Here is a 21,737-nt window from a genome sequence, read left to right as displayed (position 1 = left end):
ACTGAATCTTCATTGTAAATAATTTTTGCTTCTATTCCTTGCATTGTACCATTTGGAGTTCACTGTCTTGCTTTCCTGTGCCACTGCTAACCCATTTCGCGAGCATGCTCGAAATTATTGCTCCAATTGTGTTTCTGCAGACCCGTTTCATTCTGGAGGAGCAATCTTTCTCTGCTATGAAGTGTCTTTGAGGTCCAGACTTGTATCGACGGATTGTCCTTCTGGGGATTTTTTAAATCTCTTTGTTCCTCTCTTTTCCTACTGATTTGAATTTTTGCCATTTCAAAACCATGTCCCAGAAACTGATAAATGATGGTGCTCAAAAAGGCTTTTCTGTTGCCCGTGGCCTTTTGGCAGCTGCTGAGACTTTAAACTTTAGTGTGGGTGAGACACACTCTGATCCCTACAGCTCCTCTTCCCAGTCCCATAGTGGCATGGCTGGTTTGATTGGAGGGGAGGGAAAAGACCGGGACTCTCAGCTGCCCCACCGAGCGGGCAGCCACATTAGCAATACAATAAAACTCATCGCCAGCCTAGGTCTGTCACCAACTGACCTGGACGCCTTGGCACAGGTTCCAGAGGAGAACATCAGCTTGGAGACCTTGCCCCAACTTATCATGCAACTTAAGAGCCGCAAAATGGAAGCAGACCACCGCATGGCTGGCGATCTGTCAAGATTTTCTTCAGAGACGACTTTCTACCGAGGTAGCCGAGAGGATTGGGGTGACATGCAGGGTGGAAGACTGGACCTTTTCAGTGGCCAGAGTCAAAGCCGTTCACAAGGTGACTTTGGTTATAGTTCCATGCACGATACGTCTGATCGAGGGTATGACATGTTAGATTACGGCAGCAGTGGCAGCAGAGAGGGACAATATTCTGAGCTTTCCCACGACTCCTACCACAGCCTTGGCACGTCCACATCATCGGCATCTGACGACATGTTCATGCAAAGAAGAATGGGGGCCCCGTCCCATGGGAAAGTGCAAGATTTCTTGGGAGTCATGCCCCCTATGTTTCCCTATGTGTGTGCCCTTTGTGATTTTGATGTTCACTCTGTCATGGTGAGTATTTAAAGTTGCTTGCCTCTTGCACACACACTTCCTTTCTTGTCCAAGTGTCCCACATGTTTGAGAAGACCTTTTTGTTATTTTTTTCTTCTTTTTTTTTTTTTTTTTTTAAGTCTGTGTTGCTTAATTTTGCACAAAATTTGATTGAAGAACACAATGGATGTCTATAGTATTCACTTGGTACGTGACCATTCCTCTTTACCTTGTACACAATTCAGGCTCATTTCTGAACTCATCTGTCATTAACACTTAAAGACAATAATCAAAGCTGAAGGGTAGCTTAGGGATAATTTGACAAAAACTTGTCAAGGCAGCTTTAGTCCAATTGTAGGGCTGCACGATAATGGTGAAAATGATCATCATGATTATTTTGCTCAATTTTAATCATGATTATTAATCGACGATTATTCTGTTATTTGAAAAAAATTTTTTAATTACAAACAAATCTAAAAGAACAAAAAACATAAAATTACATTAAACAGTAGCTCTCATTTTAAACAAGTTGTTAGAACTGCAAACTAGTAAATTATTTCTTTTCACCAAAATTAAGGCATGTTTTGCCCATTCTTTACTGCTAATAGAAACAGTTACTCAGGTGTTTACACTTGCATCCTCTTAAATTCAATTTTTAAATTATTATTATTATTGTTAATAACACTATTATTATATCCCCATACCTTACAGTAATATATAGGCTAATAGTAATATTTCTCTAATAAATGAACAGCAGAATTGCTGTACATTCTCAAGTGTTTATTTTGAAGGAAGCCTAATTATTTTATCAAGCCTTTTATTTTGAATGAAGACAGTGTTGTTTCTTTGTATTACCAGCAGAGGTGACAGTGGCGTTTTGTGCTCCTTCCATACATGGAGAAATGCTCTCGTCTCTTCCTTGCTCCACACAACCCCTGTGCCGATGGGTTACTTTAGATTTGTTATACAGTTGTTATGGCCAAATATATTTGGAATTAGGCAAATGTGCAACTGGGGTAAATGCGTAGCACTTTAACCCAGTTAGCTACGTGCAAAAACTGAACTCCAGGCACAGCTGTTCTGTATAAACATACATTATCAAAGCACAAGATGGAATTAATTTCATGTGCATCGAGCACAGAACGGCATAAAATTAACCTTGTGCACTGCACGTACGAGACTCCTAAACATCTGCGGTGCGGTTCTGTATTTCAGCGTGTGCTCAAAAGAGAAACAGTGATTGGTCAGTAGCGAACATCTGAAGAGAGCGTGATTGGTCAGATGAGGTGAAAACGAACTAGGAAAGAGCTTGTGATTTGGTCTATCATCCATAGACACAGCCTATAATGAAAATGAACAACAATTTGCAACTTTACCTGGCTGACACCTTCTGTTTGCTAGCTCAATAATATCGCAGACGATTATGCTTAATTAACTGTGAGGGGCATAAATCGTGATCGCGATTAAAATACGATTAATTTTGCAGACCTATCCAATAGGATAAGGTTTTCACTTGTTTAGTTCTAGCAGTAATTCTACTGTCCATATTGGTGAAGTGTTCAGGATATTTATTTTATCCTTTCCTGTGTTTGTGAAGGAATGGACTCGGCACACAACTGGGATTCGTCATTCTGAAAACTGCAGACTCCTTTTGCAAATGTAAGTGGACTGCTGTGTGTAAACTGTCCTGTTCAAATGTTTAAGCCACACTGGTAGACTTTTGGAAACATTTTACAATCTCACAATCCTAAACTGTTATTTGTTTGGGAGGTTCAAATTGGCTTCAGTTCCAGTTTGTGCTTTTCTAGTTTCAATATCCTTTGGATTAATCATTATCCAATGCATGGTGATAGCCATAAGTGTTGAATTTAATAACCTTCAAGGGACAGTTAGACCGAAACTAAATTCTGTCATCCTTTTTACCCACCATCATGTCTTTCCAATCCCAAATAACCCTCTGTAGAACACACAAGGAGATATTCGGCAGAATGTTGATTCTCAACCTTTTTATGCTGTGAAAGAATACAGTGTCCATGGCCTATGGAGCTCCAAATAGGACAAAAAAGCCCCATAAAAGGAGTCCAAATGACTCCCTTTGTGTGAAACCTAAATTAAAGCCATTCTTCAGTTATAATCTTCCCCTCCAATATAGCCCTCACATCTCATTATGCGACATATAAGTTAATGCTAATAAGATTTGAGAACAAGTCTTTCAGTGAGTAATGATTAAATTTCAGTCTGTTCCTTGCACAAAGCCATTTCATTTATGGTGATTTTAGCATCTATCCTGTTACTTTCATTGTGTATATATATATATATATATATATATATATATTAGGGCTGCAACTAACGATTATTTTGATAATCAACTAATCTAACGATTATTAGAACGATTATTCGACTGTTCAGGCGATTATTGCAACGATTAATCATTAGCTCTAAACCGACTATTCAGCTTGTGCCCCGACTTAAAAGGTTGTATTAAACGTGCTTGCTAACAATAAAAAGGACACTATCATCTTTTAAAAATACCTCTAAATGACATTCACTGAATTAAAGGGAAAAAATACTTTGTATTATGTTTAATTCAGTAAAAATTTCACTACAAAAAAATCCTATTGTTATCAAGTGTATTTGTCTTTTTTTCTATTTATAATTGTTTAAAAATCCTTAAAACAAGATACATTTACTTGAAGTAACATATAAGATAGACTTGCTTTAAGAGAACGTATCTTAAATATAAGTGTATTTTGTATATAAGTGTATTTTTTCACTTGGTTACATTTCTGCGAGTGCAGTGAAGACAAAATACACTTATATTCAAGTTCTATTCTCTAAAAGCAAGTCTAAATATCTTATATGCTGCTTCTCAGGTGAATGCATCTTTTTTTAAAGGATATTTTAAAATATTTGTATTTTTAATATTATATGCAACATTCTCAGATAAAAAAAAAATGTATTCTGCAGTATAGCTGCTAAAGTAAATGTACGTTGTTTTAAAGGAGTTTTAGATATTTATATTGGAAAACAAGCCAAAACAAAAACAAATAAATGTTGTTGTTTTTTTTTGCAGTGTATAATGGGGCAAAAACTACCCTCTATCACCTTTTTGTTCACTTCAGTCCATCTTTAACTCACAAAAAAACAAACTCTCTCTTATTAATAAACAAGCTGAGCGTCAGCTCCGGCTCTGCTTATTCCACAAGAAGAGTGCTTCTGTATTTACTTATTTTGTATTTCTGCATTATAATTCTCTCATACTTTGTGATCTACATCACCTGAAGCTGTTTGGAAAGTTTAGAGTGCGTCTGGACTGCGAGTTGTGATTTCTTCCTCTTCTCAGTCAGGCGTGAGCTGCAGTGCTGCTCTTATGTGCAATCATTACAGTTTCATATGATCGTATGTTACGTTAAGATCAAACGACTATTCGACAATGAACATTGTCGATAACATCGACTAATCATTTCAGCCCTTATATATATAGAGAAAATTATTTTTTTTTTATTTTTTTTTTTTATAAATAATAGTTTAGAGCAACATGAGGTTGAGTAAATGATGACAGAATATTTATTTTGGTACTTGTTTGATGGCATCAAATCCCATTTTAAACTAAAGTGTATTAAAGTGGATGCTTCCACTGAACTTTCTGTCTTTAGGATTTTAAGCTCAAGAATTGTAAAGCAACTGCAAACTGTTTTCTGTTGTTGTACAGGTACCCGGACTGGGATCCTCACTTGCCCTCGGCTCACATGTATGTCACTGTCACATTATTTTTCAAAATACTGAGTTTGAGACATTTTTTTGAATCTCTGTGCAGAAAGAAGTAGAGATGGTACAATATATCAAATTTAGAAATATTGTGAACTAAAATAAATGACAAACCATATCGAAGTAAAATTTTATATTTTGGATATTTAGTTTTCCATCCATGTGATCATAAATGAATAACCTTCAAGGAACATATAAAAATCTCCCTTTTTTCTACACTAGTTACAGAGCTTGCACAAGGTCCTTAAAGTGCTTGGATTTAGCTTTTGGATTTTTAGAACTTTTAAGTACTGGAATACCTAGATAATCACCTTGTTTAGTTGAAAAGTGCTTGAAATTAAAATGGAGAATTTCTTCTGTGTAATGTGTGTCCATCAAAGATTAGATCTACGCACTACAATTTCATAGAGTAATATGTCTTTTAATATCCTTGTTGATCAGAAAGTAAAAATAAGCATTCATTTTTATATCACATAGCACAGATGCTGTCAAGTATCTGTGCAGTGTCTCTTGTTAATGTGCACTGAAACAAAGCACTGAGGTGTTCACTGAACTGCTGCCATTCTTAAAGAGACAGTACTATTTTAGCGGTGTAATGCAAATAAATGTAAACTCGATGTAAATACTTGTAAATTGTACACACATCAAACAGTGACTGCTCATGTCATTAGTATTTATCCAATTTCATGACATTATTAATTGATAGAATGAAGAATTGTTACATTTTTCAAAATCTAAAATGTAATTATAATAATAACAAACAAATAATAATAATAATAATAATAAAAATTCATTGCGTAAAAAGATGTCCCTGAGCTTATGGAAGCCCAGGAATGCCATTTACAAAAGAATGAAGGTAAAAATTATCAATCTTTTAATTTGAAAATAAAAATATGAATAAATAAATCAATTTATAAATGGACAAATAAAGTCACATTTAAATGTGTTTAATTAATTCATGTTTTAAAATGTACTTACACTGGTGGCCAAAAGTTTGGAATAATGTACAGATTTTGCTGTTTCGGAAGGAAATTGGTACTTTAATTCACCAAAGTGGCATTCAACTGATCACAAAGTATAGTCAGGACATTACTGATGTAAAAAAACAGCACCACTATTTGAAAAGTCATTTTTGATCAAATCTAGACAGGCCCCATTTCCAGCAGCCATCACTCTAACACCTTATCCTTGAGTAATCATGCTAAATTACTAATTTGGTACTAGAAAATCACTTGCCATTATATCAAACACTGCTGAAAGTTGTTTGGTTCATTAAATGAAGCTTAACGTTGTCTTTATGTTTGTTTTTGAGTTGCCACAGTATGCAATAGACTGGCATATCTTAAGGTCAATATTAGGTCAAAAAAGAAACGGCTTTCTCTAGAAACTCGTCATTCAGTCATTGTTTTGAGGAATGAAGGCTATACAATGCTTGAAATTGCCAAAAAACTGAAGATTTCATACAAAGGTATACAATACAGTCATCAAAGACAAAGGACAACTGTCTCTAACAAGGACAGAAAGAGATGTGGAAGGCCCAGATGTGCAACTAAAGAGGATATGTACATCAGAGTCTCTAGTTTGAGAAATAGACACCTCATCATGTCCTCAGCTGACAGCTTCATTGAATTCTACCCGCTCAACACCAGTTTAATGTACAACAGTAAAGAGAAGACTCGGGTGCAGGCCTTATGGGAAGAATTGCAAAGAAAAAGCCACTTTTGAAAGAGTGGTCAAAGAAACACAGACATTGGACAACAGATAATTGGAAAAGAGTGTTATTGATCTTAACCCCATTGAGCTTTTGTGGGATCAGCTAGACTGTAAGGTGCGTGAGAAGTGCCCGACAGGACGGCCACATCTATGGCAAGTGCTACAGGAAGCATGGGTGAAATGTCACCTGAGTATCTGGACAAACTGACAGCTCGAATGCCAAGGATCTGCAAAGCTGTCATTGCTGCACGTGGAGGATTTTTTGATGAAAACTCTTTGAAGTAGTTTAAGAACTTATGAACTTATGTCAATCCATACCTGCTGAAGCCCAGGAGTGCCAATTAAAATAGAATGAAGGAATAAATTATCAATCTGTTAATTTGAAAATTTCATCCATTTTCCAATGGCTTTTCTTTTTCGTTTTGCTTTTCCTTTTCCTTATCTTTCTCCAATTTAGAATCGAGTTTAAAAAAAATGCCATTGGGGGGCCTGGGTAGCTCAGTGGTAATGACGCTGACTACCACACCTGGAGTCGCAAGTTCGAATCCAGGGCGTGCTGAGTGACTCCAGTCAGGCTTCGTAAGCAACCAATTGGCCCGGTTGCTAGGGTGGGTAGAGTCACATTGGGTTAACCTCCTCGTGGTCGCTGTAATGTGGTTCTTGCTCTCCGTGGGGCACGTGGTGAGTTGTGCGTGGATGCCACGGAGAATAGCATGAAGCCTCTGCACTATGTCTACGCGGTAACGCGCTCAACAAGCCACGTGGTAAGATGCATGGATTGATGGTCTCAGACACAGAGGAAACTGATATTCGTCCTCCGCCACCCAGATTGAGGCGAGTCACTACACCACAACGAGAAATTAGAGTGCATTGGGAATTGGGCATGCCAAATTGGGGAGAAAAAAATGCCATAAGGTTGTTGGCTCGTGGTAGCAACCAATGAAATTGCAACTCAGTTATAAGACACACACCCTCTCCCACGTACCACTCGAAGAGGATTTAAGACGGCCTGTCATTGGATGATGGTATGAGCAGTTTAAGTGATATTATTGGATCTGCAAATTCCCACGCATAAGAAACGGATGCGAAGCTTATCAGAAGTTAATAGTGGCTCGTTCACTGTTGTTATGAAATGCTGCACGTGGCTTTACCCGAGCATGCACAGTGATATGTGTCCAGGATCGGAGCTGATAATCATGATGCAGTCAACAGAACCAGTCTCCCGACCAGTAGCCCGAACTGAAATGCGCAGCAACCGCCATTTGCCTCACCCTACTTCACAGCTTGAGGTACCGAGCCGATGAAGAATACCGCCAAATCCTGCACTAAAGCACCTCCATGAAGTTGGCAACCCATATAATTAAACCTTACCAAATCTATACCATGAACGTTTGTGCTGGTTCGTGTTTTAAATATTAGACAATTGTTTTGGCTGTGTGACGTCACTTTCCACCCCATGAGGTCCAAATCGCTCCATACCGGGTCGTTCGTTTGTGCAGTTGTGCCGTTAAAAGAAGCACTAAGTATTTCCCTTCATTAGATATAGCAAGAAACTTTTTGGGAGCAGTGACGTCACTCCAAATCACTCTGAACCGGTGTCGTTTGTTTGTGCTTGATTTGTGCTGTCAAAAGAAACATCATAATGTTTTCCTTTCTTTGTATTTAACAAGATAGCTTTTGGGAGCCATGAAATTGCACAGGCTAAACCCCACGTCAATCACTCTCACCTGTCTCCATCGTTTGTGTTCGCTTCTAGTTTGTGCCATGTTTGGTATCATTGAAGCTTTCGTTTTTTGGCAAATATTTAATCTGTCACCCCATCAAACTCCAACACATCTCTCTTTCTCTGTCAGGAAATATCAGATTTGGTCTGATATTTAAACCAGGTATGAAAACTACTCACCTTTCAGCTAAAGTGACCTTTTCTGAAGCTAATCTGCCCAAACTGTAAAATGTCTAATTTGTCCTCATTAAATCACTTTAAATGGTTACTTTATGCTTAAAAACTTTTTTTTAAAAAACTTGAAACTCAGTTATTCTAGATTTATCTACAGTAATGGCAAAACATAGCAAGATACATTACAAATCAAATAATGTTTTTTTTAAAGGTAATAAAATTAATATTAAGAACATATAAATTAAGTGTAGCCTACACAACCAGTCCAAAAGGACAGTACGTTTTTTTTTTTTCCTCATAAGCTTAGAACCTTTTGATCTAAAGGCTTATGGTCAAACGCTTGGGATTATTTCTGTACTCAAATATAAATTGTGATTAATTATAGATGTCTATTGAAACCTTTTATTTATTTGTTTAATCTTTTTTTCCTTTTTCCTTTTTTTTTTATTTTTTTAGAAAAGTAGCCAACAAGTGTCCAGCATATGAAACCATTCAATACTGTTCAAAAAGCATCCCAGGATGCACCTGAAGTTGATTGAGAAAATGAACAGAATGTGCAGAGCTGGAATAGACAAAAGGCTACACTGAAGAAGTTCAAATATAAGATGTTTCTGATTTAATTTGGTTTGGTCACTGTATAATTTCCATACTTTTGTGTTACATCTTAGTTTTGATGACTTAATAGTTTACTCTAAATTCTAAAATGTGCAGTAACAAATAATAAAGAATAGGCAAATGTGATCAAAGTTTTCTAAAGATTTAGTCTTACACTGAAGGCCGTTCACATTGAGCACATTTTTGTGTCCGTCCGTGCTGTTTTATAATTGATTTCTTTGAGAACGTGCGCTAGATGGACGTCTTTGACTTGTTCGTGTTTTTAGACAGCATGTCAATTTAAAGAACCTAAACTTTTAAACATACGTCTCGAGTCGAGACACCTACATTTTGCACTTTATGACAAACAAACGGCACCGGTTTGGAGCGATTTGGACCTCATTGGGAGGACTGTGACATCAGACAGCCAAAAGAATTATGTCTAATATCACAAACACAGAACCAGCACAAATGTTCATTTTTGAATGGTATAGATTTGGTAAAGATTTAATTATATGGGATTGCAACTAGGGCTGTAACTAACAATTATTTTGATAATAGATTAATCTAACAATTATTAGAACAACTATTCGGCAGTTTTTACAAGATTAATCATTAGCTCTTAACTGATTATTCAGCTTGTGCCCCGACTTAAAGGGTTGTATTAAACGTGCTTACTAAAAAAATGGAGGATAAAATCATCTTTTAAAAATACCTCTAAATGACAATTACTGAATTAAAGGCAGACTAATTTTTTTTTAATTATGTTAATTCAGTAAAGAAATTCACTGCAAAAAATCCTATTGTTATCAATTGTTTTTGTCTTATTTTCCATTTAAAATGGTTAAATGTAAAATCCTTAAAACAAGATGCACTTGAGAAGCAACATATAAGATATTTAAACTTGCTTTAAAGGTGTCATGATTAAGAAATCAAATTGTCCTTGATCTTTTGACATATAAGAGGTCATAGTACTATAAAAACATAAATGTGTGTTTCAGAACTCAAAATTTACTTGTTAGTCCAAAAAAAAAAGGCTTTATTGAAACCAATATTCCTAAATTACTCATTTTCTACTTCATTTCTGTTATGTAATAGAGATGAATACATCAGCACAAGTCTGCCTCTGCATAAACAGGTCAATACCTACTACTACATCATCGTCTCTTTGGCAAACCCACAGGTTCGCGGTTAGAGCGGTGTTAAGAGTCGGCACGGCAGGGAGGGAAACAGGGATTATTGGAGCAACAAGAGGTTTGAGGTACCTGCAAAGTTTACAAAACTTTGTGCAGTGCCAGTTGTGGAAAAACAGACTCTGCATTTGATTCCTAATGATCCTAACGTTAGGAAAGAGTGGCTGATATTTATATATCCCAGATCCCAGATCGTGTTTGTTTGTTTGCTTCTTTTTACTGTGGATTATTTTTCCAACAAGACACAGTTCGACGCAGGCTTTGCAGAGAGACAGTGCCAACTATATTGGACCTGACAGTAATGTCGCAACAGACAAGTGCAAGTATCCATGTTAATTGTAATGCTTCATATGTTACAGATTGTTATATATGTACTGAGTATTTTAAAGTTTCCACCAAAATTTCCAAGCGTAATATTAGATAGGGCTGAAACGATTAGTTGACGTTATCGACAACGGCGACAAAAAATTGTCGACAAAATGTCCGTTGTCGAATAGTCATTTGATCTCATTTAACGTAACCTGAGATCACATTAAACTCTAATGATGACATGCGAGAGCAGCACTGCAGTTTGCGACTGACTAAATGCAGTTATATTTAATGCATTATAGCTTTATTAAAGTTAAAATAAAACGGAAGCAGATCATGTAAATTACTACAAACTCTGAAACTGGCATTTCTCTGTGCGGTCAGCGCCTCTTCCATGAGTTGCGCGAATGTCCCGATCTAAGGGGGAGAGATTGAAACTGTCACGTTCACCATTTCACAGCAACAGTGAATGAGCCACCATTAAATTCTGATATGCTTTGCATCCGTTTCTTATTTTGCAAATCCAATAATATCACGTAAACAGCTTGTACCGTCTTCCTCTTCGACTGGCACGTAGGAGAGGGAGGGTGTCTTGTAACTGAGACACAGTTCAACAGTCAACAGCCTAATGGCATTTTTTTAAACACTATTCTCAATTGGAGAAAGAAAAGGAAAAGCAAAACAAAAAAGAAAAGAAAAGCCATTGGCAAATGGATGAGAGAAACCAATTGGCAAATACCTTTTTAAAATGCAATTTAAAAGGTGCTTTTAAAGTGCATTTAAAGACTCAGTGTACTCATTTATTGCTACATTTTAATTATTTAAACATGAAATAAATATGATTTATTAATGCACAATTGTATTGTTAAATATAATTACATTTTAAACATTAATTAAATAAACACATTTAAATGTCTTTATTTGTCCATTTATAAATTGACTTATTCAATTTTTATTTTCAAAGTAATTGATAATTTATTCCTTCATTTTTTTTTATTTTTTTTTATTGGCACTCCTGGGCTTCAGCAGGTATGGATTGACAAATGGTAAATGAAAAATTAAAAGTCAAACAATAAAGAAAAGCAGTCTGCAAATGGATGAAGAAAAGCAATTGCCAAATGATTTTTAAAACGCAATTTAAAAGGTGCATTTAAAAATGTCTTATGTGCTGTTTTATTGCTAAATATAAGTACATTTTTAAACATGAAGTAAACACATTTAAATGCATCTTGTCAATTTATAAATTGGTTAATTCACATTTAAATGTCTATTTATTTGTCCATTTATAAATTGGTTTATTCACATTTTTATTTTCAAATTAATAGATTGATAATTTGTTCCTTAATTATTTTGTAAATGGCACTCCTGGGCTTTAATATGAGCTAGGCTAGGGATACAAAAATGTACAGCTGTCCCTTGCATGTTATAGAGGAATTTTGATTCCAACCCGTCATAATTTTCCTGCACCTGATCCACCTTAATGTACTGAAGGCTTATTTATTTGTGATCTTTCTTACAGCAAAAGGTATACGATAAACTCTTGTTTAAACTTTGAGCATTTATAATGTTTATTACAAAACTTTATTCTGATGATGAGAAAATATTATTTAAATTTTTCTCAAAAATAAAAAACATTTCTGTCATACTTTGTCATTTATTTGTTATATTGAATCTTGAACATCATATCTTACTTCGATCCGATTCGTTAGATAACCTTATCATCCCACCCCTAGAAAAGCGCATTAAAAATATATTTCTCTTAGGGCGACTTCCCTTTCACTGGACACAAAAAGTCGTCAATATGGATTGCTGGGAGCAGCTCCAGTGGGTGCTGGTCTACAAAGATCAGGGATGAGCTCCAACTGGGGTAATATATCTTTCTGAGGATGTAGTCTGATAAAGCTATTTTTTTTTTTTTTTAGCAGACATCCTTTTTGCTGTCTTTTTACAGAAGGACTGTTTTGATGAATCAGCAATCCACTTTCATGAAATTGTCAAACTGCAGAATTTAGAACAGTAGAAAATATTTATTGCAACTTTTTTTTTCTACTACTAAAAAAAAAAAAAAAAAAAAAACATTATATTAATGAATTGTACTTTTGACAAATATGTTTGAAAAGATGTACAGCTATATGACAAGTCATATTCTACTTAAACTTGTACAGCTACCTTCTGTAGAATTCAAAGATGACAAATACTTTTCTTATGAAATATTGGCTAATTGTTATCACTCTTTTTAAGGGTCTGATTCCAGTATGGGAATGACAAATAAAAGTTCATCATATGCAGCAGCTCCAAAGGTAAAAATATACTGAAAGTTATCTGATGGCAAGTGTCAAGGCTCTATTCCAGCTACTGTTTCTTTGTTTTGAAATGTTAAAATAGATCTTTCAGTCTAGTTACCTTTTATGTTTTCTTGATTGGAAAATACACCTGCAATTTGTGCTGCTGAGAAACACTGACATATATTTAATTGGAGTGGTCTTTTCAGTAATGGCAGCTTTTGATGTGAGTGGTTAAAGTTAACTTGTCACTTGTGCACTCATCAATATTTTTTTTCCTAATTTTAGATAAGAAGTAGAGTGGTTGTGGCAAAATATGACAGGAACCCACTTTCATCAAACACACTGTTTGCTTTGGCGAAACCCTTTGGCACCGTTCATAAGCATATTGTGCTGAATCACAAGGTAATAGCCCATAGCTGTAGATGTATTTCGTTCAGTTTTTTTAAGCCTGTTTACAGTTCTTTTTTTTCTTTTTTTTTTTTTCTTTTTACTTTTTTGCTCATGACAATACATAATTTTGAGTTTGCAATAAGATTGCACATATTTAGTATACAGTGGCCCCCAAAAGTATTTGGACACTTTTGTCACAATTTAAAATGTATGAATCATTGCATTACATGACAAAATATAAACCAAGTGGGATCTACAAACAAATGATGCTAGACCTTTTCTGAGAACTAATTACACTTAGCTGCTTTTTAATTACACTATATTGCCAAAAGTATTCGCTCATCTGCCTTTAGGCGCACATGAACTTAAGTGATATCCCATTCTTAATCCATAGGGTTTAATATGACGTCGGCCCACCCTTTGCAGCTATAACAGCTTCAACTCTTCTGGGAAGGCTTTCCACAAGGTTTAGGAGTGTGTTTATGGGAATTTTTGACCATTCTTCCAGAAGCGCATTCCAGAGGTCAGACACTGATGTTGGACGAGAAGGCCTGGCTCGCAGTCTTCGCTCTAATTCATGCCAAAGGTGCTCTGTCGGGTTGAGGTCAGGACTCTGTGCAGGCCAGTCAAGTTCTTCCACACCAAACTCGCTCACCCATGTCTTTATGGACCTTGCTTTGTGCACTGGTGCGCAGTCATGTTGGAACAGGAAGGGGCCATCCCCAAACTGTTCCCACAAAGTTGGGAGCATGGAATTGTCCAAAATCTCTTGGTATGCTGAAGCATTCAGAGTTCCTTTCACTGGAACTAAGTGGCCAAGCCCAGCTCCTGAAAAACAACCCCACACCATAATCCCCCCTCCACCAAACTTCACAGTTGGCACAATGCAGTCAGACAAGTACCGTTCTCCTGGCAACCGCCAAACCCAGACTCGTCCATCAGATTGCCAGATGGAGAAGCGTGATTCGTCACTCCAGAGAACGCGTCTCCACTGCTCTAGAGTCCAGTGGCGGCGTGCTTTACACCACTGCATCCGACGCTTTGCATTGCACTTGGTGATGTATGGCTTGGATGCAGCTGCTCGGCCATGGAAACCCATTCCATGAAGCTCTCTACGCACTGTTCTTGAGCTAATCTGAAGGCCACATGAACTTTGGAGGTCTGTAGCGATTGACTCTGCAGAAAGTTGGCGACCTCTGCGCACTATGCGCCTCAGCATCCGCTGACCCCGCTCTGTCATTTTACGTGGCCTACCACTTCGTGGCTGAGTTGCTGTCATTCCCAATCACTTCCACTTTGTTATAATACCTCTGACAGTTGACTGTGGAATATTTAGTAGCGAGGAAATTTCACGACTGGACTTGTTGCACAGGTGGCATCTTATCACAGTACCATGCTGGAATTCACTGAGCTCCTGAGAGCAGCCCATTCTTTCACAAATGTTTGTAGAAGCAGTCTGCATGCCTAGGTGCTTCATTTTATACACCTGTGGCCATGGAAGTGGTTGGAACACCTGAATTCAATTATTTGGATGGGTGAGCGAATACTTTTGGCAATATAATGTACTTTGAATCTACTGGTCTCAAGGTCATTTTAGTGGATGTATGAGGTCAGTTCCCCTCAAGTTCACACAGGTGCCCTTGCAGAGTGACCACAGTTGTAGTTCATCACACATCTATTGTTTTATAATGTGAAACCAAACAGACCTCTTTTATTGATTGTATTTATTTTTAAAGTGTGTTTGTGCTGTTGTGTGACAATCATTTTTGGGCTCTCTGTATATTCTTAATAACATTACACAATTACAGTAATATTTTTTGCACTCATTATCTCTGTATTATTTTTCAAAGGCTTTCCTGGAGCTGCAGACACACGAGGAAGCTTTGGCCATGGCTAATTACTACCAGCGTAAGCCTGCCATTTTAAATGGGAAAGAGATAGAGATTTATTTGTCAAAGGAACTGATGGTAATAAAGGTGAGATGGAATAAAAGATTTAGGGTTTCAACGTTAGAAAGAAGCAAAGAAGATCAACCATTTAGCTTTTAAATTGGTCAGTAAAGCTTATTTCCTTTTATCAATTCAGAAATGTAGAAGGCCAAACAGAGACGCTAGACCTGTGAAGGGAGGAGACAGCCAGGTTGTGTTTTTCTCCTTCACCAGCCCAGTTGAAGTTATAATTTAGTGTTAATAAATTCTTTGAATTGTTCCTCTTCTCTTGGGTCTCATTGTCTCCTTGTGACAGAACAATCTAGCTGCGATGGACCCAGTGGAGGAATCCACCCTCCACCCCGCCCTGTCTCAGCAGGAAGCTTTACTGGGACGTCAGCAGGATCAGATCTCCGCTTCTAACCGGGCTTTGGAGATGATGGCGTCGCAGCTTGCCCAGCTCACCTCTGTCGTTCAACAACTCCGGCAGCCACCTGATGCCAGTCCCATCCGAGTGGATCAACGTCTGGCCCTACGCCACCGCTGTTCTCCACCTACCCAGGCAGCTGACCACAATACACAGTCCACAGTTTCAGCCAGGTCACCGGAATCACGGTCCAACGCAGAGCCCATGCAGAACGGGAGGGCCCGCGTTTCTCATAAGGAGAAGCGACGACGCCTCATTCAAGGACTCTGTTTTTATTGTGGCCAGTCTGGTCATGTCAAAGCTTCCTGTCCAGTAAAAGACACCGCTTGTCAGTAGGCAGGGGGTTACTGGCGAGCACAACACCCCTGGACAAAACCTTTGAATTATGCACTCTTCTCCCTGCCCGGCAGGAGGCGTCCCTTGGGGGGGGGGGGGGGTGTTACTGTCACGGTTCCGATGAGTTTGTTGGTCTGTTCTGTTTGATTTGTCATTTCATTCCCTCATGTGTCTCAGGTGCAGTCGGCATGTGTGACCACCTTTTCCATGCCACTAATTAGCGTGCTTGCAGTACCTGTTTCTCCACTGATACACTACTCATTTAATCCCTTCATTGTGTCATGTTCTTTGCTAGATTTTTGTTTGGTGTTAAAGTAACTCACCTCGCTCTGCCTAGTTGGTCCTGCTCGTGTATCTGTTTTGGTTGCCCATCTCTGCCCATGTGTCGGGAGTGTGGTTACCTTCCAGTTTGCTGTGCACTTGTTCTCTGCACCCACGACTCTTCAACAGAGGATTCTTCACGGATCTGCTCCTGACTACCACGATGCATACGCTCGCCTATGAAAACACTCTTCTCGGAGGATTCCTCAGGGATCTGCTCACTGCCCGGCCATGGCGCGCACATATTGATGAACACACCTATCACCTTCTTACTGCAGTCGGTGTCGGGTTCTCCACGCTTCACCAGCCCAGTTGATGTTATAATGTATTGTTAATACATTTTTTGAACTGTTCCTCTGCTCTTGGGTCTCCTTGTTACAGAGTGGACATGTAGATGGACTCCAGTTCAATTGCTGTCCATTCATTTAGCTATGATTCAAGACATTTCTAGCTTTCCCCACACATTTTTAAGTCTGCCTTCTGCATAGAATTTTCTTCTGTCTTCATGGGAGCAAAATCAGAAGTGCTGCACGCATGCTGCTTAGAGGAAACATTGGAAGGAAAATGCCCATCAATGTAAAAAAATATATATATATTTGTCCCTACCAATAATTGTGATAAATTCATACATATTTTGTCACTGTTGGTCATTTATTTTCACTTTACAAAATTGTAACTCCTTGTTAACTTGTTGCTCTTCGTGACTGGGCAGACGGTAAAGCTCAGATCTAACTAGTTTTAGGTTATAGCTGTTCCCATTTTCATACATCAGTGAGTATGGACAGCTACTAATGCCAGGAAAGCCGGAAATGGCTAGGTTATCACATTTATGAAAAATTATGCATAGTAAGGATTTCTGCCAAAATAATGCCATAAGTCAATATTTGTTGCATAAAAATTTATTATCCTAGGTACACATTGGTTGTTGGCAGATAGGATGTTTCAAGCTTGGATTCGCCACAGGTCTAATATATATTTTGGCTGTCTCAATTGCTTCTGCCTCTTCATGTAATTCCAGACTGATTTGATGTTCAGTGTGGGCTCTGTGGGTGCCATGTCACCTGTTGCAGAGCTCCCTGTTCTTCTATTCTATTTGGAATGTTTGGGAGTCTAATATGTATATTTCCTATTGACACATTAAAGCTGAAGATAGAAATAACCATTTTAAGACGAATGTTTTTGTGAAACATCTTATGGGCCTAAGACTTTTGTATGGTACTGTATCAATTTTGTACTTTAAATGACTCAATTAGTCATATAAAGTACATACAAGATAGAAGAAAACACACTAGCTATTGGAAATATATAATTAATATCAATGATTGGGTCTCTGGTGGTTAAGTCCAACTCACACCACTGTTTCTCTCCTTGTCACTCTTCTGGGATCTGTTTAGTCTTGCTTGTGTGACTGGCACTGTAGTTCCCCGGTGCACAGGCACACACAATTAATAATTAAGAAGTCCTTAGAATGAGTGATGTTGATCCTACCTTTGTGTGTGTAAGACTGTAATAGAAAATTATTAAGACTTTGTATTCTGTTGTTTCTCTACTGGGTACTTTGTGTTCTCTCTGTCTGTTCTCTCCCCTGCACACTATGTAATGTGTGGACACTCTGTACTCTGCTTGGTGAAAAATTGTGTGTGTCTTTTAGTTGACCCTACTCCTTATTCTGCCCAGCAACAGCAATTGTATTCAGTGCAGAGAGGAGCCAGTCTGCTCCTGGCATAGGGTATCACTGAAACCACGCCCGGCAGAGGACACAAAGAGCTCTTTGCTCTTCATCTATGGAAACCTTTAATTTCTCTATGGTGACTGAGACTACTTCCAGGTATTTTTAAAGATCCAGAAAGACATTCTGCCTTGGAATTTCCACAACAAAGACCCAAAGCTAATGCTCATGTAAATTAATGAGCTCTCTCTAATACAGCCAGTTAATGTCTAGATTGGATGTACCAGCATGATCAAGACATTATTACTGAAGTGTAGTGGGGAGTATTGTATGTTTGCAGACTTTACGGTACTGTTAGAACGCTGCAGTGTGGCAGCAATTTTGGGTTCCGCTTCACTGAAAAGCTGTTGCACTTTTCCTTTCTAAATCTCGGAACATTAGTAAATTTCAGGTAAATTTCATGCCCAATTGCCCCACAGGAATTGCCTTGAATTTGTTTATTTATGAATAGAGATTGTAATGATTTTTTTCTTGGCCCGTAAGAAATGGGAGTTCATGGCTGGTGTGGCTACAGACTGAGGAAGCTGAGCAGTGTGCAACAGTAGGGCAATATGTTCTGCTTCAGTAGTTTAACAAAGCAAGAGATACTGTACATAGGTCATCTAGATGCATAAATGTAGTTTTTTCAGCTGGTTTCAAACCATTTCAGAGAGTCACCATTCCTTTAAGACTGCTGGAATACACAAGGTGTTAAGGTTTCCATCTGATTTATAGGTGGTGTGTGTAATATATTCAGTGTAAAAATACTTAATCCTATCCCTGCTTAACATGCCCAGCTTTAGGTTATCAGTTTTTAGGTTGATTCCATGAAAATTGTATACACTGTCGTTGCATTCGAATATCCATACTTCTCTATTACAGTATATAGTATGCCAAAAACAGTATGCCAATGGAGTAGTATGTCCCAAACCTCAGTATTCATAAAGCAGTAAGTGAGAAATACCTGAAAGACCTATTATTTTCGGTGAGATTCTGAAGTGCAGACCGACTGGACACTTTACTATCCCATTATCCCTCGGGAGCTGAGGAGATGTTACGTCAGAGTCCTGCACAGGTCCTGATTTGTAAACCCGCACCCCCCTGCACCCACAGTACTTAACAGAACACCCAACCCGTTATCTGACAGGAGCACTAATTTAATTCCATAGGACCGTGACCTGAACTGCTCCCACATTCAAATAAATCTACTATATCAGGTAGACAAAAATGGTTTATTTTCTCACATCACACAAACAATCAATCTAACATTAGGCACTCTTAGTTGGAGCATTTAAGAAAAATAGACATATAGCCTAACGTTGAGGTGATAATTAACAGAAAAAAGATGAGAAATATGAACATTATTTGACATTTAAAATAAATAGCCTTGGCTATATGACCCGCAGTCTGCGCATGCCTATACCCATTACATCAAATATTAGCGGTTCACCTGTTGAGCAAAAAAAGAAACGTCCCTTTTTCAGGACACTGTATTTTAAAGATATTATTTTCATTTATTGTAAAGGGTTTAAACAATGTTTTACGTGCTTGTTCAATGAACTATAAACAATTAATGAACATGCACCTAAGGAACGGTTGTTAAGACACTAACAGCTTACAGACGGTAAGCAATTAATATCACAGTTATAAAAACTTAGGACACTAAAGAGACCTTTCTACTGACTCTGAAAAACACCAAAAGAAAGATGCCCAGGGTCCCTGCTCATCTGCATGAACGTGCCTTAGGCTGCAGATGTGGCCAGGGCAATAAATTGCAATGTCTGTACTGTGAGATGCCTAAGACAGTGCTGCAGGAAGACAGGAAGCACAAACCCACCTTCGCTGGACCAGACAGGACTGGCAAAAAGTGCTCTTCACTGATGAGTTGCGGTTTTGTCTCACCAGGGGTGATGGTCGGACTCACGTTTATCGTCAAAGGAATGAGCGTTACACCGAAGTCTACTCTGGAGCGGGATTGATTTGGTGGAGGGTCCGTCATGGTCTGGGGCGGTGTGTCACAGCATCATCGGACTGAGCTTGTTGTCATTGCAGGCAATCTCAACACTGTGCAGCACAGGGAAGACATCCTCCTCCCTCATGTGGTATCCTTCCTGCAGGCTCATCCTGACATGACCCTCCAGCATCACAATGCTACCAACCATACTGCTCGTTCTCTGCGTGATTTCCTGCAAGACAGGAATGTCAGTGTTCTGCCATGGCCAGCAAAGAACCCGGATCTCAACCCCCCCCTTAACCTACAATTTAAATCATCTCCTATATGTTAATAAGGTTAAATCCCAGGAAGTCAAGAACCCATTCACCCCCAAATTCTCATTGTTCAAAGGATAATACCATTTGGTACACAATGTTTATTCTGTCTGGGTATTTAAGGAAAGTTGGCAAGACGCTCAGGGAATCTGTAAGCCAGATCTCCCATGCTTTGCCATTGCATGTAGTTTTGTCAGGTATGTTTCTTTGACTTGTCTTTTATTTTTAGAAATGTTTATTTATTCTGATCATGTGTGAAATTGGCTTTGATTGATTTTGTAACTTACATTTTAAATCCTACCTGGCAAATAAATTGTTATTATTTAATTTATTCTGAATTCCTCCGAAATCATTTATCACCGGTAGATTCGAGGGACGCCTTTTGTTACCGCAAACTTATGTCAAGGATAATTATCATTACTGGAGCTTATGAATAGGAGGAAACCACGTAAGACTACCAGTCACTGCTTATCACCATCTTAGCAAGTTGTATGAAACGTGACTAAATAAAACTATCATCTGGTTATGAGCAAGCAGTAGGCGGCCGAACCAGATGATATTAGTAAACCCTGGAACCGCTGACTATGAACAGGCTGGCGATTTTGTGTCTGTGAGATCTATGCAATTAATCAGCTGGAATATGACTCTAAGAGACAATCAGGACACGAATGAAAGGATAATGAAAATTAATATGATTCAGAGTAATCAATAATTTAAAAAGATCAAATTAAAAGAATGATCAGAAATTAATTAGAGCTGTAATCTAAATTAGAGTTCAACTTAAATTGGAGTCAGATTAATTTGAAATTGGAGTTAGATAAAATTAAAAACAATCAATTTGTAAAGTGTAAATTAACAATAATTGCTTTACTTCAGCGCTCAGAAAAGACAGAACAATGCAGAGACCTTCAAAGGGCCATTTATTTATTTATTTATTTATTTATTTATTTATTTTCCCTTTTTCTCCCAATTTGGAATGCCCAATTCCCATTATACCTTTAAGTCCTTGTGGTTGTGTATTTATTCGCCTCAGTCCGGGTGGCAGAGGACAAATCTCAGTTGCCTCCATCTGAGACCATCAGCCTGTGCATCTTATCACGTGGCTTGTTGAGCGCGTTGCCACAGAGAAATAGTGCGTGTGGAGGCTTCATGCCATCCACTGCGGCAACCACGCTCAACTCACCACGCGCCCCACTGAGAATGAACCACATTATAACAATCACGAGGAGGTTACCCCATGTGACTCTACCCTCCCTAGCAACTGGGCCAATTTGGTTGCTTAGGAGACCTGGCTGGAGTCACTCAGCATGCCTGGGAAACTCCAGGGGTGATAGCCAGCGTCTTTTACCACTGAGCTACCTAGGTCCCCAAAGGGCCATTTATTGAAGTTCCACTCCGAACCGATAAGTGTGTGCCTTTTACACCTCATTTCAAAACACCGCCCTCCAAAGATAATTTTGAGACCAAACCTGAGCATAAGAGCAGCATTGTTTGTTCCTGTGGCTGTCAAATTCAACAGTGGCATAATAGCGCCCTCAACTAACAAACATTGTGAATTAT

At 38.2% G+C, this 21,737-nt stretch overlaps 2 protein-coding genes across 2 annotated transcripts in view; both read left to right on the top strand.

Moving 5' to 3' along the window:
• Positions 1–21,737, top strand: part of LOC127413473 (matrin-3-like) — a 73,085-nt gene that overhangs the window by 2,960 nt on the left and 48,388 nt on the right. The window lies entirely within an intron of this gene.
• On the top strand, positions 172–20,508 carry LOC127413477 (matrin-3-like). Its single transcript, XM_051650663.1, has 9 exons — positions 172–1,061; positions 2,638–2,699; positions 4,753–4,791; positions 12,278–12,381; positions 12,756–12,814; positions 13,085–13,201; positions 15,040–15,165; positions 15,275–15,328; positions 15,434–20,508. The coding sequence occupies exons 1-9, from the start codon at positions 291–293 to the stop codon at positions 15,878–15,880; spliced, it is 1,779 nt and encodes a 592-aa protein (XP_051506623.1). The 5' UTR covers positions 172–290; the 3' UTR covers positions 15,881–20,508.

This window comes from Myxocyprinus asiaticus, chromosome 22 (assembly GCF_019703515.2).
Source record: "Myxocyprinus asiaticus isolate MX2 ecotype Aquarium Trade chromosome 22, UBuf_Myxa_2, whole genome shotgun sequence".
NCBI lineage: Eukaryota > Metazoa > Chordata > Actinopteri > Cypriniformes > Catostomidae > Myxocyprinus > Myxocyprinus asiaticus.
This window is presented reverse-complemented; position numbering and strand designations above follow the sequence as displayed.